We start from the raw sequence: 15,547 nt of genomic DNA, 5'->3' as shown, positions 1-15,547 counted from the left end.
ATGGCTGGTGCGCTGTCAAGCAATAGGGTCGTCCCGATGTCAAAAGATCTCACAATTCACAAGACGAGCATCAGTCTCGGTAAACTTGTTGGTATCTGTGTAGAGGGTGGGACCTTTTTGTTCTAAGCCGACGTGTTCTTGAGGTCTAAAATCTGTGTCATTGTCAAGTGGATCTCCGGGACTCAAGCCTTCTGTGTGTTCGAACCATCTCACGATAACAGCCATTCACAATGAAGCGCACGGACTCATCGGATACTGATGTGGACTCTTCCTCGTCTTTACCGAAGAGGAGGCGACTTTTGAGGAAAAATGGCAATGGCGGTGAAAAGAGGAGGGATGACCAGGAGGATTGGTTTGAAAAGACAGACACCTTTAGTTCACCGTCAAAACCGCAAACGGTCGATAGAACGCCGAAAAATCAGCGATCATCAGAGATCCTATCCGATACTGTTATTCCAGAAACGCCGGTTCCTGCAAGGCCCGGCTCCATTCCCAAAGATACCCGTTCAGCCGTGGATCTATCCTCGGACGTGGACATGCCCGTAACGGACTGGGTCAGTCCGGTGAAGCGCTATCAAAATCCTCCTGCTCGATCGCCAACTCCAGTACTTGACAAGCCAGATGCGGAATTCAAGGCTAAACCGCGCTATGGCGCCCGTAAAGTGAAACCAGTCGAGGCGATTAGCGATGCAACTAATACAATGGATCAGTCATTTGGCAACATCGTCAAATCTTTCAAGTATGAACCATCGATCTCTAATGGTGGACACCGACCTCCTTCTATTGCGACAAGAGCTGTACCCTCCCAATCCACACCGTTGCTAAAAGAAGCAAAAAGCGATCATACGTCAAAGCTTAGCAGAACCCATGGTACAGACGAATTACCAAGTATGGGAGATGCCCTCAAGTCGCACCAAATTCGAAACAATTGGCATCCATGGGTTGCCGAAGCGCGGAATCTGAGTGTGGAGAACGATTCACCGCTAACACGACGTCCAGCAGAACCTGTTCCAAATACAGGGACCAGCCAAGACGCTAAATTAGCAAAACTGATAGATACGTTCCCTGACTCGGACCCCGCTGCTTTACAACGAGTTCTGGAGCGTGCCAGTAATGACGTCGAGGTCGCCGCCGAGTTGCTCATGAAGGGCAGAGATTCGTCGCCAGCCAGTTTGTCGAACGACGGAACGGAAGGTCCGAGAAGGAGGCGTTTGGTTAAAAGAAAAGATGTTAAGGAATTGACGCCGCAGAGCAGTGACGTAGAAGTTGTGGCTATCAAACGTCCTCCTCCACCAAAGCAAAAGCCTGTTCGCATACGAGATGAAGACACGGAATCTGACGAAGCTACGGATGTTGACGAAGGACCAAATGGAGGTTACGCCAAGTCAATTGATTTGGATGCGCAAACCGTCGCCTTTTTCAACACTGCCTCTCTCCAACAGTTGATGGAAGCCATCATGTGCACCACAGAACAAGGAGACTTTGTCATTGGTCTTAGGCCGTTCGTAGATATGGCCCATCTAAGAGATTCACTAGCTGGACACAAAAACCACCGATTGTTGGCAAAATTGCCAGACAAGTACCAAGATGTACTAGAGGGATATGGACAAGTAGATATGCTTATTGAACGATGTGAGAAATTTGGAGAGGAGGTCATGAGCGTCCTCAAGCGCTGGACCAAAGAGGAGAGTCAGGGTGGCGAGGAAATAGGGGAGAAGATCGAAGAGGATGGAGATGCTCCCGAAATCTGCCTGACGCATGTAGACGAGAGTGTACAGGGTGACGAGGATGACATGGAGGTCGACGGACGGACACTGTTCAAGTGTCTTCGAGTGCAACCGGCACTGGTAAATCCGGAGCTCACATTAAAGTCCTATCAGCTTGTTGGCATTAGTTGGCTGTACATGCTGCATAGCAAAGGCTTGGGTGGTATTTTCGCTGATGAGGTGAGCTTTTTCGATTACAATTTGGAGAGACTATGTAATTAATATTTTTCTTCAGATGGGCTTGGGAAAGACAGCACAAGTGATCTCATTTCTGGGCTACCTAAAAAGCCATGGCAAGTCAGGTCCGCACCTGGTAGTAGTACCCTCCTCTACACTTGGTAAACTATTATGCTTTGAAAATACCAGCTTGCCGAGGTTGATGAATCCAATGTTTCTAGAAAATTGGTTGCGAGAGTTTGCGAAGTGGGTGCCGTCCCTTCGCGTCCGCTCGTACTACGGATCTCAGAAGGATCGTTACGAGATGCAAGAGTCTATTTATAATGAAATTGATGACATTGATGTACTGGTCACTACGTGAGTATGCGATTCTTTACTCGATTATTTCTGCTTTGTATTGATATTGTACTACAGCTACAACTTGGCGACAGGCCAACGCGACGATCGTGGTTTTCTAAGAAAGCTTCGCTGTAAATCATTAATTTTAGATGAAGGGCGTGAGTACCGAATACAAAACTTTGTACGTCATGCAATTCCGTTGACCCTGGAACGTAGATATGGTCAAGAACATGGAGTCCGCCCGATACAAACATCTGATGTCATATAAGGTTGGTACTCTCGTCGTGATCAGGGCAGACGTGATTAATACATAAACTAACCTGGCTGATGCTGATGTCTTTTACACGTAGACGCCTTTCCGACTCTTGCTCACTGGAACGCCTCTGCAGAATAACTTAATGGAACTTCTGGTATACCCCATGGTCGTCGCAAGTGTGTGTACAATGCCTGACCCCTCTCATCCGACAGGCTCTGCTGACTTTTATTATGCCCGATCTCTTTGCAAACTTTGAAGCGTTCAACAAAATTTTCAATGTGAAGCAATCTGCGGCCCAAGGGGAAAGTGGATTTTTGAGCAGACAGCGCATAGAAAGGGCGAAGAAGATTATGGCACCTTTTGTTTTACGGAGAAAGAAGGCGCAGGTATAAACACCGAGATAATAAAGTCAGTAGGCATGGCTTCCTTATCTATTGGTTTCCTTTAGGTTCTGAAGGAACTCCCGAGCAAGCACGTCCGAATAGAGACCTGTACGGCAACGGAGGGTCAAAGAGAGTTGTACCAGGTTGGTTTTCTGACTACTTTTGACGAACTGTGGTTGCTTAATACCCGCTCTTCACAGTCCATAATAGCAGAATCGCGAAAATCACTCCTTGAAAATGGCGAGACAGCGCAGACTTCATCCACTAATGGTGTGAAGAAAGGAAAACAAGCACCCCGTACTCCGAACGCGCGTCCACCCACTGGAGAGAAGAAACAACTGTCTAATGTTCTTATGCAGCTTCGCAAAGCTGCGGATCACCCATTATTGTTTAGGAGACACTATACGGATACCAAATTATGGACGATGAGTCGAGAGATTATGAAGGTGTGGATGCACGCAAGACTACGTTCTTCTTGTAATTGTCACACTAAAGCTTGGTATAGGAGGTGGAATACATGGACGCTGATCGCAATTACATCTACGAAGATATGCAAATTATGTCCGACTTTGAGCTACATCAGCTTTGCATGAAGAACAAGGTATGATCTACGTTGGTGGGATAAAAGCTGACAACAGATCCGGCTTTCTAACACCCGCAAAGTCGATCTACAAGCACAGACTTCAATCCAAGCACTGGATGGATGCTGGCAAAGTCAAACGGCTCGAAGTTATGTTGCTGGAGATGCGAGAGAAAGGCGATCGGATATTGGTCTTCAGCCAGTTTGTCATGATGCTGGATATCTTGGAGGCAGTTTTGGACAGCATGGGAATACGATTTTTGAGAATGGACGGGCGGACAACGGTGACAGAAAGGTTCTTATTCGGGTGCTGATTTGTGAATTCAAGGTCACTCTTTAACAATGTCCCTTTTATAGACAATCGATGATTGACGAGTTCAACGACAACGACGAAGTTACGGTGTTCCTTTTGTCGACAAAAGCTGGTGGATTCGGCATCAATTTAACCAGCGCTAATGTGGTTTTCCTTTACGACCTGGTGTGTAGCCAAGCTACTCGTTGACAGATCGTCGCGTCCAGTACACTTATTCTTTCTTAGGATTTCAATCCTCACAATGACGCTCAGGCGGAAGATCGCGCCCATCGTGTCGGTCAAACCCGGGACGTAACTGTCATCAAGATGGTTTTGGATGGATCAGTTGAACAACATATCCTTCGGCTTGCGGAAGCAAAGCTAAAATTGGATGCAAAGGTCCAACAACGGGAAGAGGAGGACACTGCTGAAATGGACGAGGAGAGTAGTAATGGGAAGAAAAAGCCTGCGAAGAGAAAGAAGAAGACGGGGAAAGGGGACGATGAAGACGCTGACGAGAGAGAGTCTGAAGGTAAACGATGACCGGATCCTACGTGCCGCTTTTATATACTTACTTTGCATCTCTGTAGACTCTGAGCCTCCCATTGATAATGGGTTCTTAAATATTTTGCGATCTGAGTTAGTGGGTAAATGTAATTCGACATAACCATATTCTACCAAACGAGGGTGTACACGTATATGCGATGGTCTCACCAAAAGAGCAGGAAGACATAGTTCCTTCCATAGCAGATAAAGGGATGGGACCTTCACCGATAGAATGTAAAATCTATCATGACGGTCTCTAGGTTTGTAACCCGGCCACGAGATGAACATAGATAGTATTATTATGATATCTACGATTTTTCCGAATATTATCAGGAAATTATGCAACCACTGCAGAGTCTCTTGCCAGTCAATTGAAAAACGGGTCAAAGCCCGTCTTCAAATGATTCTAAATTCCCAATGTACATAGATTACAAAACGGTCATACGAACAGAAGTACATGTGCATCCAAGGTAGCAGATATGCACCTTACAATTTGCTTTTGCTGTACTTGGCTGGTGAAAGAACAACAGAATGTTAGTACCTTTACACCTGCTGCAAGGTACGAATCATCTGCCTTCCGCAAAGCCGGGTTGAGCATACCTGCAAGAGCGCTGAACACTTTTTGTGGGTCACCGGAAACGAAGCTGTGTACAGATTTAGGATTTGCCCGCTATAACCATTTGTGCAAGAGCCTACCGTTCGGTGAGTTCCTTGGCTTCATTGTGGATGCTCGCGATTTGCTCGCGCTGCGGAATGACATACTCAGCATCTGTACCATATGGACCACTAAGCACCTGACAAACCTGGAAATTGGACTTGACCAGTCTCTTGGTCGTAATCAAAGACGCTGGTACGACCGTCTTGATAGTGGCCAGTAGCGTTTTACGCACATTGTCCTGGAATCCTTCAAGTGGAAATACTTTGCTATAGGAACCGGAGTCGTGTCAGGTCGTGTCAACCTCATCCAAGTACCCTTGGACGTTTACAAACGGCGCCTGCACCCACTTTACGAATCCAATCGCCTCCAGTTCTTGCGCCGTAAATTTGCGCGAAAATAGCTATATAATGATGTTACTCAAAACCATGAAGATCTCCCACGCTAACCAGGCCTTAAATGTTCACGTACCAATGCTTCCATGGCTTTTGGATATCCCAGTCGTTGAGTGAAGGCGAAGGACGACCCTCCCTCGGGTGAAATGGCAAGAGACGAGAAGGGTGCGTGTAAAGTCGCCGATTCAGCGGCGTAAATGATATCCCCGTGGCTTATTAGAGCTGCATTTCATTAAGTTTACATCCGTTAGATCGACTTGATGTGGCAATGGCAATTATCACATATTCACCTGCTGCAATGCCTACCACTGGACCATTCAATGCCACTACCAATACCTTGGGATGCTCCGCTAACGCCAAACCGCAACGCACAATTGTGCCATCAAAGCGTCGGCGATAGAACTCTCGTGAAGCATCGGTATCAGACAGAGGCGGAATGGTTCCTGGTATCCCTTCGGTTACATCTGCTCCACTTTGAGTAGGTTATCAGCTGCTTGACAAATTGAGGCCCTTCAACGTTAGCATACCTGCTGAACAAGCGTCCTGCACCGGTAAGGAGCGTGAGGACGACCGCTGGGCTGTCCGCTGACAATATAAATTTAAGATATCACCATCGAAACAGCATAACTAGAGAATAGTATGCCAGATAGCAAACCTGCGCGCTTCAACGCTATCGGAAGTTCAGTGTACATGACAGTCGTGAAAGCATTCAGGTGCTTTGGCCGATTTAGCGTAATAGTAGCTTAAAATAAACAAACGGTGAGTTCCGAGTCATGCTGGCAACAAATGCTAGTGCTTCTCACCTATTCCATCTGCCTCAGAGTATGCCAATGTCTGAAATGCGGCCATGGTGCGTTTGTCTATAAAGTCTGGGTACCTGGAGCTAGGAAGAAGATGGCCGTTGAAGGAATGTCGTCGCGGGAAAGTGAGCTGTGAAGGTGTGAGATCTGGATGTGTGTCACGAGAGGGACGCGTCGGTTCAAAGATTCACCGCGTAGAGTGTTGGGCCAAAATTCAAATACCAAGTATGCACCATTTCCATATGCAATTATGAGGGCGACAAGGATAGCTAGTCATTCAAAATATGAACAGCACGGTCAAGTACAAAAGTATTGCATACAAAAAGGCCCATAAATCGCATCAGGTCTACAGTTCGTCAAAATTCCTAATCAACTCATGATAAAATGCGACAGACTCCACAAATGCATCAATGGCAATGTGCTCATTCACGGTGTGCACTCCAAATGCTTTCTCGCCACGCACGGGATTGAACCTATCAGATAGGCAGGGGTTACGAGTGGCAAAGAACAAAAGGAGATCGTCGTACAGACACCTACCGGTAAATGTTCCTGGTCAGATTCCAGTAATGCCTAGTATCAGTGTTGGCAGGCATCAGAACTGGTGCAACAATGACGGGATTCTGGTCTCCTGAGGTGGAATTTGCCTTCAACACTTTCTCCTTGCTTCCCAAATCCCAGTTATCACCAGAGACTCGGCGAATTGTCCCACCAAGGAGGCTCCACGCTTTGGAATTTTCAAAAGGTGAAATCGGGGCAGGTTCAAGAGCACCTTTATACGTGGTGATATGCACAGTTCCTGTCCACTTCTTCTCGCAGTGTGTGTTTTTCGTCCAGTTCTTTCCCAAGTGATCGGTATAAATAAATTCCAACCCAAGCTTTTCTGTTGTCGTGCCTAGAAGATGACGAAGGTGGCTCTCTAATTGGCTAACATTCGTGTGAACGGCAATACGGTGGTTGACTTCCGCTGTAGCCAACTCAGGGAGAGCATTAACTGCAAACGGGAATCCAAAAGTCAGTTTAGGAATCAGATGTGAGATGTTGTGCATACTTACGTTTGACGCCTCCATGTATCATATCTACCGCTTGAGATGTGGCGAGCATATACCGCGTGCGTGGGTCTTTGCTAAGATACCGTACGAGTGCTGGGCGGAAGATATTGATCTTTCGGATTGCAGTGCGCAACCATTGACTCATATCTGGCGCAAATTTCGCCTCACACCGCAAATATGCCAAAAAGGGGTTGTCGTCACTCAACACAGCTTCGTGGGGGTTGGCTTCAAGTCGAGTTATGAGATGTGAGAGAATACCGATGCCAGTATGAGCAGGGGGGATGGAGGAATGGCCCCCAGGAGTAATAACAGATATCGTCACGTCTGTATACCCCTTTTCTGCTACTCCTACCCGAGCAAAGGTTGCTCCCTGATCCTCGCCAATCCCCGGCCCTTCATCAACCAAGAGCTCGACACCGTCCTTCAATCCCCGGTCAAGTAGCGTTTTTGCCAAGTATTGTGCTCCCTACCAGTAGCATAATCCATACCATTAGCCATTTCCAACCAAGTACATGACGGTATAGTAACACACCTGATATCCACTGATTTCTTCATCGAAACCAAAAGCCAGAATGACGGTTCTCTGCGGTTCAAATCCGGCCCGCAGCAACGTTTCGACTGCTTCAACAATGCCTACAAGGGTATTTTTGGTATCAACACTGCCACGACCCCAGATATATTTCCCATCGTTATAACCGGAGAAAGGGGGATGTGTCCATTGATCCAATGAAGACTCGGGAACGGGGACCGTATCCATATGGGAGCAGAGCACGAGCGGCTTTGCTGATTCATCTGTACCCTTCCAGGTGTACAAGAGAGCATATCGGTTGACTACTTCTCTTGACAAATTTTGATGCCTATACCAAGGCGGTCATCAAACAGGATAGGAGGCACGCGCGTTGTGTCGCATACTTACACCTGAGGATAAGCCTTCTCCAACCACTGCCTGAATTCCTCCAATCCCTTCCTCTCAGGAACATCCTCCCCATCCTGAGGCGGTGGGACATCTCTCAGAAAATCGAAAGTCTCCGTCTTAATTCGGACAGCCTGGGCGAGGCGTTCACTGGCTTCCTTCCTCCACTCGGCATCTTTTTTGAACAGGCCTTCATAGTTCTTGTCAGTGATATCTTGACGTCGCTTAGGAACAATAGTATCGGGTTGCACACAGTCGTGGGAAGCATTGTAGTATACCAAACGAGGGAGTGTATGACACGCAAACATGACAGCGATAAAACCCCACAACCATCTTCGCAAGTTACGACGCGGGGATTTCCTCCCTTGATGGGGACAAGGTTGCGGAAGGGCTTCGGAGCCTCCCATGAGGAGAGCCTTGTCTTTGACACTCATCTCGCCGTTGCTTTACTGATGCAAGATGACTCTCAGAAAGACAGTTGCGATATTTGAATGTTTGATGTCGCTCATGAGCACGTGGATCGTCATAATGACCTTTGATAAGGAAGTGTTCTTTTTGATTCTGTTTTTTTTTGTTATCATCTGTGAATAAAGCTGACCATTTCAAGGAATTGAGACCATATATCAAGCATTGGATGAGAAATAAGAATGCATGGGTGGTAGGGGAGCGGCACAAGTTGTTTGTAGTGCAACCGATTTAAAATTGCTGTTTGAATTCGGGATACTTGCACGTAAGAGTATTGCTTGGTGCAGCGTATTCTTCCAAGTTGCGAGATCTCCGCCAGAAAAGTCGTCTACTACCGATATTGAGGTGTGAACTGCAAGCGCCGTTGTTCTTATTATCAATTCACTCTGCCGATGCTCAGTGATACGTAAATGCTCTTCGATCGTGACATTTCCAATAGCATGGCTTTAATAAGGCCATGAAGTAAAACTTAACGTATAAACAGATTCCTAGAGCAAAAGCTTGCAATATCACTGCCATTCTATTCTCTAAATACCCTTTGCTTACTATTATGATATCCTGTTTAAAGGCCATGTTTAGTATCATGGTGCGCCCCGTCGTTTGCTCGATGTGTGGGCCCAATCCCTTTCTCACTGTCACTTTCTGCACCACCATCTACTTTCTCGCCAATCTCAGGACGAGCAGCATCGACTATCACTGAGCTTCTGACTATTTCCACTTCCGCCTTACTAGGGCCCACCGACGATCGATGTGTCATGAGACGGTGGGCGGCATCAGGTCGTTGAAGGCCACGTTCTGCCAATTTCTTGTCTGCTAGCAGTTTTTGCTTGGCGTATAGATGCCGGAGGGCGAACCACCCACAAACCTCTTTCACATGATTGGAAAACTTTATGTTCACAGGATTAAAGAGTGTAAAGTTATAGACGAGCGGGAAGATTGCACTTACCACCAGAGCATTGAAACCAAAAGAGATCATAAGTGGCATATCTATGTAAAAGCTCATTCAGATGCATGTCGCATGGTCTCTACGAAGGTATATGTTAACTTACCAATTCCTTGCGAGCGCCCAACTAATGCGTTGACTACGAAGATGGGCAAGCCTTTGAGCACCCCGGGTGCCGCGACGGCAATCGTAATGATAACTTTTTGTCTCAACGTTCTGAGATTCAGGAGGGCCAGATGCAGATCCGAGTCATTCTGAGCGTCCTTCACCCTCTCCATGGCTTCGAATGATGTGGCCTTGGCGCCAGAGGCAACGAGCTTGATGCCAACACGGCGGATTTTGAAAAGCGCATAAATGTTGTAAATACGGATGGCGGCTGAAATGAAGGTAATGCTGCGAACGTCGTTAAGGAATCGTACGTGAGTGTGGGTGTCATTGACTAAAGAGTTGCTCGGCTGCAATCAAACTTACACAGATCCGAAAATGGAGGCAATGATGTAGGCAACCTTGTATGCATTGTCTCCGTGCACTCCCAAGAAGGCAATCCAGTCTGTTGCCACGTCGCCAGATTCAAACGCAATTAAAAACAAGGAAGTTGCAATGTCGTGCAAGAGATGCTTCATTGCTACATCTGCTTTTAGCCTACCCAACAGAGATGCGCAGGTTAGGCAACAGACACGAAAGACGAAATATGTGCTTATTACTTACTCTGTCTGCTTCCTTGTCCCCATCTGTCGCCGTTTGATGATACCCATACGACGTCTATTCAGGAAGGGAGCGATTTGTCATTACCCGTCGGAAAGACTGGAACCGAAATAAAAAACATCGCTGAACACAAACCTGTGCACATAGAACGCAATACCCCCAGCGGCAACAACCAACCCTACAGCGATTCCTGCAATCTGTCCTGTCTCCGAGTGGGACGCCGGGATTGCTATAGCCGAACAGAGTGTAGTGAGACAGATGAACCCATTTAAGGACAAACCCATATACGTACGCAAGCAAGTGAAATCGTTCCAGTAATTCCCAGCGGGACATTCGCAAGACTGTGCTGAGTTCCAAATACGTCCACCGTCACAGGTTTTACAGCGTGACTGCCCGGCATGGTCTGCGAATGTTCCTGGAGCACATTGTGTGCATGCCGCCATTCCGTCAGTTGCGGTGATACTTCCTGCTGGACAAGGTGTACACACGCTGTCATCTTTTTGGGCAAATGTGCCTGCAGTACACGCCAGGCATGCCTGTGTCCCTAGCAAGTACCCTCCAGGACAGCCGGTATCGGCAGTGTACTGCAGACGCAAGCTCTCTCCGTCCAGTGGCCGATTAGTAACCAACCGCACAAGCAAGGATGCGGCATTTGGTACATCAACTCGGTCAGGAAGAGTCGTGTAATTGGCGGGGACCAAAGTGACATTATCAGCGGGAGAGCGAACGGTCAGAAGATTTTGTGTAGGTCCGTCTCGAATATACAACGTGTCTGTGCTGGGATTTAAAGCCAGATTGCTGAATCTGAGATAGATGGAACGAGGCTGAAGACTGTTGGGAAGCAAAGGCGAGATCGTCCAGGTGACATCCTCACGGTAACGGTAGCCTGAAGCATAATAGTTAGAATGATACATACTACGAACATACCCCAAACGCCTGCAATCTACGTCAAACTACCTACCGCCAGCGCAAACATCTGTTACATTTCCCGAAGCGGATGTAACAGGATCCATTGTAAATGTGCAAGACCCTGTGAGAGGGGGACTAGTCCCAGAAACATTGACTGCAAGATCCCTAATCCGGCCACTAACGGGCGCCGAAAGCGGAGAGTAGGCCTGTGCATAAAATTGGTGGTCTCGTCAGTCACCTGCTAGGACACATCGCTCATGACCATAATCAAGGGTCGTTTGATACCCACAGAAACGTATTCTCGAAGCACAACATCCAGTGGAGGGCCTTGATCAAAAGCGCTGATCGCTTTAGTCTGCAGTGCCGTGTATCCGTCCCCTCCTCCGCGCATGTAATCATTGACACACAAGTTGTATTCTCCCTCGGGATCCAGCTCCACGTATTCTCCTAACGTCTTATTATAAATCATAACTGAACCCGTCAAGCGGAGTGTTGCGAGATTGTTGGAATTATAGGTAAAGATCAGGTTGGCGACTTGTGGAAACCGTCCGGAACCTGATGCATTGATTCTGCTGAGTCCATTGTTGAGACTATCCAAAATGTCCGCCCCTCTATTGTCGAATACGAAAAGATGGAGAATAAGTATAGACAACTCAACGGCAGGTGTTTTGTTCGAACCGAGCTACGAACCTCATTCTCGCAACGGCAATGTTGTTCTTGTTTGGAAGCATGTTGAAGAAATTCATCAACGTCACATTGCCGGCCGGTACTGATGCCCTAATGGAACCCCCGTTCACCATGGCTGCATCGCATTGGGCATCCATTTTCCACAACATGGCGTCCGCCAGCGCACTTCCAGAAGAACATTCTCCTGTCCGGCATGGATACGCCGGCCCTTGTGCGCCATTCAATGCCACTAGCAGTGAACCCACAGTGATGTTTAATGCAGCATATACAGGTTCGAGATCGTTGTCTAGCCGCTGTTTGAGGGTTGGGTCGGGAACGTAACACGTTGAATTGAGAGGTGATGGGTCATCTTGACATGACATTACAGGATCTAAGGTTCCATTCCATGCATATGGGACACCGTCTTTGAAGGTGACCCTCAGATGCCCTAGCCCATCGACATTGGTTATCGAGGTTTGATCGTTGATCAATAGAACTGTATCCCCTAAACATTGAACAGTTAATCAGATTTACTACCAGCGTGCAAACGGAAAGCGGGAATTGCAAACCAGTAGGTCCCGTAACGGCCCGCGGATAGTCGGTTCCTTCAATTATCGCTTTGTCGTCGCTCACATAAAGAATATCTATACCAGGCACACTCTGTGCAATCTGCAAGTCCGTTGCGTAATCGGTATTTGCGGACATGGCAATAATAACGTCAGGGTTCTCAGTAAATATCACATCCGCTACAAAGGTTTTCATCGCGCTGATAGGATTTGCGATTTTGACTTGAATGGGGTTTCCTTGAACAGCAGAACATCGTGACCTTGTGCAAAATTCGTCGCTGATAAACGAGAGGAGAACTACTTTGCTTGTATTGCCGCTGATCCCATCGGTGAATGTAAGCGTTCGGTATGGAGTCACATACTGCGCTAACGCAAGCGACTTTGATATTAATGCGTTCGAAGCGATACAGTTGCCTGCAAAAGAACTGTTCGCGAGGAAGTTATTTGCATACGCTTCTGGTCCATAAAAGAAATCTCTCGTGCCAAAGGCGGTATATTGGAATCCTATATCTTCAAGATACTCTGACTCTTTCAAACCTGTGCAAGTGACAATAAAAAAAACGTCAGCTGTCGATGGGAGCTGCACTCATCCGGTTATTTTGGTTACCTTGCCAGTGTTGCGAGAAGGTCGAAAACCCCAATGCGTTGATTCCATGCACAAAGATCCCGGGTGCGGTCAAGTTTGCCTTATAGCTGGTATCAGGATTTTTTGGTCATCGCTAATATTTCGAAAACTGCTTACTTTAATAGTATCTACGGCCGTCTTCAGAGCAGCATAACCTCCAAAATTGCGATTTACATTATTGTACTTTGATGTGGTATAACTCGAGTTCGTCCCCGATGTGTGAATCAGAGACAATGTAAAGGATTTAGATGCATCCGCCGTACACAAGAACGCGGCCGATAGAAGCACAGCAATCGCAAACACTCTAGGTATCGTTTGCGGCTTCATATCAACTAATTGGAAGCTAGGTTGTCGGACCTCCCGGAGGTTTCGAACCCACAGCACCTTAAATTATACCAGTTCCCACCTTTCATACATGTAATTTCCTGACTGACAGGTAGCAAACGCCGCAAACATGGCAGAATCACGGTGTCCACTTGTTTGGAACCCGACCCTTATTCTTGATATGAATTGACGCAGAGAAGTTATGGAGGATACGCGGCACTATATGTCAAACGCTCGTGGGTGCTGAGCACTTATCCGAGCAATCACTTCTATGATTCTTGGATTTATTGCATTGATGATCCCCAAACGCCTCCATGTAAGACGAGCCTAGCCATTCATCCAGCATCCTAAGTTCCGGTCATTTTGGGGGACAATCAAAATTTTTGATTTTGCGAACAATAGATATTTGCAAAGTAGATCCTTGGACAGCAACAAGGGATGTGTGAACAGATGCTGCGAATAATGTTGCGAAATTCTCAGAACTACACATATGGTATATCTGGACCGCGGGAGAGGGATTTCTCAAAGCGGATCCCATAATCACATTAAGGTTGTCTAATAGTAAAAAGGCGTCCTTTCATTTTGACAAAACAATCTTAAATTTGACCACAATATGGTAGCTCGGTAATTGATGACCTAAAGCGCTTTAACAACCTTGAGAGTGATCTTGAGCATCTGATTAACGTCTATAGGATGGTGAAGTTAGAGCTTGTGATAATGATCTATAGAATCTCTGCCAATGGACCTCAACTTACATCCCCATTCGTTATCATACCACCCAATGACTTTCACCATAGTTTCGTCTATCACCATCGTTGAGAGCGCATCCACTATGCTAGCACGAGGGTCATTCCGAAAGTCCTCGCTGACTAGAGGACGAGTTTCAAAGCCCAAAGTCCCTTTCAAGCTGCCGTTGGCAGCATCTGCAAGGAGGGCGTTGACCTCTTCGACAGATGTCGACCGAGATACTCGGAAGACGGCGTCCGTCAAGGAAGCGTTCAGCAAGGGAACACGGACAGCCATACCGTTCAGTTTGCCTTTTAATTCTGGGAAAATAACCGTGATGGCAGTGGCTGATCCAGTTGTAGTGGGAACGAGAGACGTCAAGCAACTCCGAGCACGGCGGAGGTCCTTGTGAGGAGCGTCCACGACAGTTTGTGTGTTTGTCTAATTGGAATTATAATCATTAACATTGACATAATCATATGAATGGCAAGTTTTGCCGTACCACACAGTGAATCGTTGTCATTGTCCCTTGAACAATTCCCAAAGATTCATGGATCACTGTACAATCTTCTTAGCGTCGGAATGTCAGGAAAATGTCTTGTAAGAAACTACCTTTCACAATGGGAGCCAGACAGTTGGTTGTGCATGATGCTGCAGTGACGATATCAAATTTGGCGGGGTCGTAGAGATTGTCATTGACGCCCTTGAAAACACATGTCAGCATGGATATTAAATCTTGGGCTTTAGCAAAAATTGCGCAAGCTTACCATAACAATGTTCAACACGCCATCTTCCTTAACCGGACTCGACACTACGACTTTTTTAACTCCATGGTCGAAATGAGGTGCAAGTGCAAGTTTGGTCAAGAACTTTCCACTGCATTCTACGACAACATCGACCTTGCTTTGCTCCCACGGAATTTCAGCAGGCGTGCTGTATTCGGTAAACTTGATGCGATGGCCGTCGACTAGAATGTCGCCATTGTCCGTTGACACATCATGAGGCCATATACCTTTGATGCTATCGAACTTTTACGGAAAGGGCTGAGAATCCTAGTATCCATCGTTTGACTCAAAACGACTTACCTTTAAGAGGTGGGCTGCAACATAAAGATCTCCTTTAATTTCGTTCACATGGACGATTTCAATGTTGCTCTGGGTAGCGTCCAATGCATTGAAAAGGGCTCTGCAAAAGAGACGACCCATGCGACCAAAGCCGTTGATCCCAACACGAACCGATTGAGAATTAAGCGATACTGACATGATTTCTGAAGATGTGGGAAGGACAACAAAGATGCAGAACGGAAGGGCACAAGTTCAGCTTATAAGTCAGAATGGGCCAATCAGCGTTCATCACTGCTGACGTGGGGTTGCAGCCAATCAGAATTATTTCCATATTACGTGGATCAATTTTTGCCCTCAAGACATCTGCCAAGGTGTGACATCGCCGTCCTGAGCATGGTCTCGA

The 15,547-nt window shown here is 46.9% G+C and overlaps 5 protein-coding genes across 6 annotated transcripts; 1 reads left to right on the top strand and 4 right to left on the bottom strand.

The window, feature by feature from the left end:
* The first annotated feature begins 49 nt into the window (after window positions 1–49).
* Window positions 50–4,687, top strand: SPPG_01730. 2 transcript variants are annotated; one of them, XM_016750045.1, is made up of 15 exons: window positions 50–87; window positions 169–1,946; window positions 2,002–2,104; window positions 2,165–2,300; window positions 2,358–2,440; window positions 2,499–2,551; window positions 2,633–2,692; window positions 2,751–2,924; window positions 2,987–3,064; window positions 3,122–3,367; window positions 3,427–3,522; window positions 3,585–3,796; window positions 3,859–3,979; window positions 4,040–4,325; window positions 4,384–4,687. In XM_016750045.1, exons 2-15 carry the CDS (start codon window positions 231–233, stop codon window positions 4,458–4,460), a joined length of 3,441 nt encoding a protein of 1,146 aa, XP_016610681.1. In that variant the 5' UTR covers window positions 50–87; window positions 169–230; the 3' UTR covers window positions 4,461–4,687. The 2 variants fall into 2 exon arrangements, with proteins under 2 accessions (XP_016610681.1, XP_016610682.1); XM_016750046.1 differs by having other exon boundaries at window positions 50–1,946.
* SPPG_01729 (uncharacterized protein) lies at window positions 4,602–6,327 on the bottom strand. Its single transcript, XM_016750044.1, has 10 exons — window positions 6,193–6,327; window positions 6,045–6,131; window positions 5,917–5,974; window positions 5,680–5,861; window positions 5,466–5,611; window positions 5,345–5,397; window positions 5,143–5,263; window positions 5,036–5,085; window positions 4,940–4,983; window positions 4,602–4,851 (listed from the first exon to the last, which is right to left on the bottom strand). The coding sequence occupies exons 1-10, from the start codon at window positions 6,236–6,238 to the stop codon at window positions 4,826–4,828; spliced, it is 813 nt and encodes a 270-aa protein (XP_016610680.1). The 5' UTR covers window positions 6,239–6,327; the 3' UTR covers window positions 4,602–4,825.
* Window positions 6,328–6,425: 98 nt separating this feature from the next.
* On the bottom strand, window positions 6,426–8,633 carry SPPG_01728 (uncharacterized protein). The gene is made up of 5 exons (XM_016750043.1): window positions 8,155–8,633; window positions 7,771–8,095; window positions 7,242–7,704; window positions 6,727–7,180; window positions 6,426–6,662 (listed from the first exon to the last, which is right to left on the bottom strand). The coding sequence occupies exons 1-5, from the start codon at window positions 8,583–8,585 to the stop codon at window positions 6,536–6,538; spliced, it is 1,800 nt and encodes a 599-aa protein (XP_016610679.1). The 5' UTR covers window positions 8,586–8,633; the 3' UTR covers window positions 6,426–6,535.
* Window positions 8,634–9,099: 466 nt separating this feature from the next.
* Window positions 9,100–13,644, bottom strand: SPPG_01727 (uncharacterized protein). Its single transcript, XM_016750042.1, has 13 exons — window positions 13,148–13,644; window positions 13,013–13,091; window positions 12,409–12,942; window positions 11,864–12,344; window positions 11,463–11,784; window positions 11,226–11,379; window positions 10,557–11,150; window positions 10,400–10,493; window positions 10,268–10,321; window positions 10,031–10,201; window positions 9,666–9,952; window positions 9,563–9,603; window positions 9,100–9,502 (listed from the first exon to the last, which is right to left on the bottom strand). Exons 1-13 carry the CDS (start codon window positions 13,355–13,357, stop codon window positions 9,179–9,181), a joined length of 3,345 nt encoding a protein of 1,114 aa, XP_016610678.1. The 5' UTR covers window positions 13,358–13,644; the 3' UTR covers window positions 9,100–9,178.
* Window positions 13,645–13,793: 149 nt separating this feature from the next.
* SPPG_01726 (glyceraldehyde-3-phosphate dehydrogenase, type I) lies at window positions 13,794–15,358 on the bottom strand. The gene is made up of 6 exons (XM_016750041.1): window positions 15,166–15,358; window positions 14,848–15,108; window positions 14,693–14,783; window positions 14,583–14,638; window positions 14,110–14,521; window positions 13,794–14,040 (listed from the first exon to the last, which is right to left on the bottom strand). The coding sequence occupies exons 1-6, from the start codon at window positions 15,340–15,342 to the stop codon at window positions 13,991–13,993; spliced, it is 1,047 nt and encodes a 348-aa protein (XP_016610677.1). The 5' UTR covers window positions 15,343–15,358; the 3' UTR covers window positions 13,794–13,990.
* Between the last annotated feature and the right edge of the window lie 189 nt (window positions 15,359–15,547).

The sequence above is a fragment of the Spizellomyces punctatus genome (assembly GCF_000182565.1).
Source record: "Spizellomyces punctatus DAOM BR117 chromosome Unknown supercont1.3, whole genome shotgun sequence".
In the NCBI taxonomy this organism is placed as follows: domain Eukaryota; kingdom Fungi; phylum Chytridiomycota; class Chytridiomycetes; order Spizellomycetales; family Spizellomycetaceae; genus Spizellomyces; species Spizellomyces punctatus.
Note: the sequence above shows the minus strand (reverse complement) of the source record. Positions and strands in the feature narration are given on the sequence as shown.

What these genes read in the sequence shown, in the direction of transcription:
- SPPG_01730 (XM_016750045.1), top strand. Translation starts at nt 231, where the DNA reads ATGAAGCGCACGGACTCATCGGATACTGATGTGGACTCTTCCTCGTCT. An exon ending in ATTAATTTTAGATGAAGGGC is followed by an intron (nt 2,441 to 2,498) that starts GTGAGTACCGAA and finishes CCTGGAACGTAG; the next exon opens with ATATGGTCAAGAACATGGAG. An exon ending in AACATCTGATGTCATATAAG is followed by an intron (nt 2,552 to 2,632) that starts GTTGGTACTCTC and finishes TTTTACACGTAG; the next exon opens with ACGCCTTTCCGACTCTTGCT.
- SPPG_01729 (XM_016750044.1), bottom strand. Translation starts at nt 6,238, where the DNA reads ATGGCCGCATTTCAGACATTGGCATACTCTGAGGCAGATGGAATAG. An exon ending in GATAGCGTTGAAGCGCGCAG is followed by an intron (nt 5,975 to 6,044) that starts GTTTGCTATCTG and finishes TTATATTGTCAG; the next exon opens with CGGACAGCCCAGCGGTCGTC. An exon ending in AGTGTTCAGCGCTCTTGCAG is followed by an intron (nt 4,852 to 4,939) that starts GTATGCTCAACC and finishes TTCTTTCACCAG; the next exon opens with CCAAGTACAGCAAAAGCAAA.
- SPPG_01728 (XM_016750043.1), bottom strand. Translation starts at nt 8,585, where the DNA reads ATGAGTGTCAAAGACAAGGCTCTCCTCATGGGAGGCTCCGAAGCCCTT. An exon ending in GAGAAGGCTTATCCTCAGGT is followed by an intron (nt 8,096 to 8,154) that starts GTAAGTATGCGA and finishes GCCTTGGTATAG; the next exon opens with GCATCAAAATTTGTCAAGAG. An exon ending in GATACATGGAGGCGTCAAAC is followed by an intron (nt 7,181 to 7,241) that starts GTAAGTATGCAC and finishes TCCCGTTTGCAG; the next exon opens with TTAATGCTCTCCCTGAGTTG.
- SPPG_01727 (XM_016750042.1), bottom strand. Translation starts at nt 13,357, where the DNA reads ATGAAGCCGCAAACGATACCTAGAGTGTTTGCGATTGCTGTGCTTCTA. An exon ending in CGGCCGTAGATACTATTAAA is followed by an intron (nt 13,092 to 13,147) that starts GTAAGCAGTTTT and finishes ACCAGCTATAAG; the next exon opens with GCAAACTTGACCGCACCCGG. An exon ending in ATTGCCGTTGCGAGAATGAG is followed by an intron (nt 11,785 to 11,863) that starts GTTCGTAGCTCG and finishes ATTCGACAATAG; the next exon opens with AGGGGCGGACATTTTGGATA.
- SPPG_01726 (XM_016750041.1), bottom strand. Translation starts at nt 15,342, where the DNA reads ATGTCAGTATCGCTTAATTCTCAATCGGTTCGTGTTGGGATCAACGGC. An exon ending in GCGTGTTGAACATTGTTATG is followed by an intron (nt 14,784 to 14,847) that starts GTAAGCTTGCGC and finishes TGTGTTTTCAAG; the next exon opens with GGCGTCAATGACAATCTCTA. An exon ending in GTATGATAACGAATGGGGAT is followed by an intron (nt 14,041 to 14,109) that starts GTAAGTTGAGGT and finishes ACCATCCTATAG; the next exon opens with ACGTTAATCAGATGCTCAAG.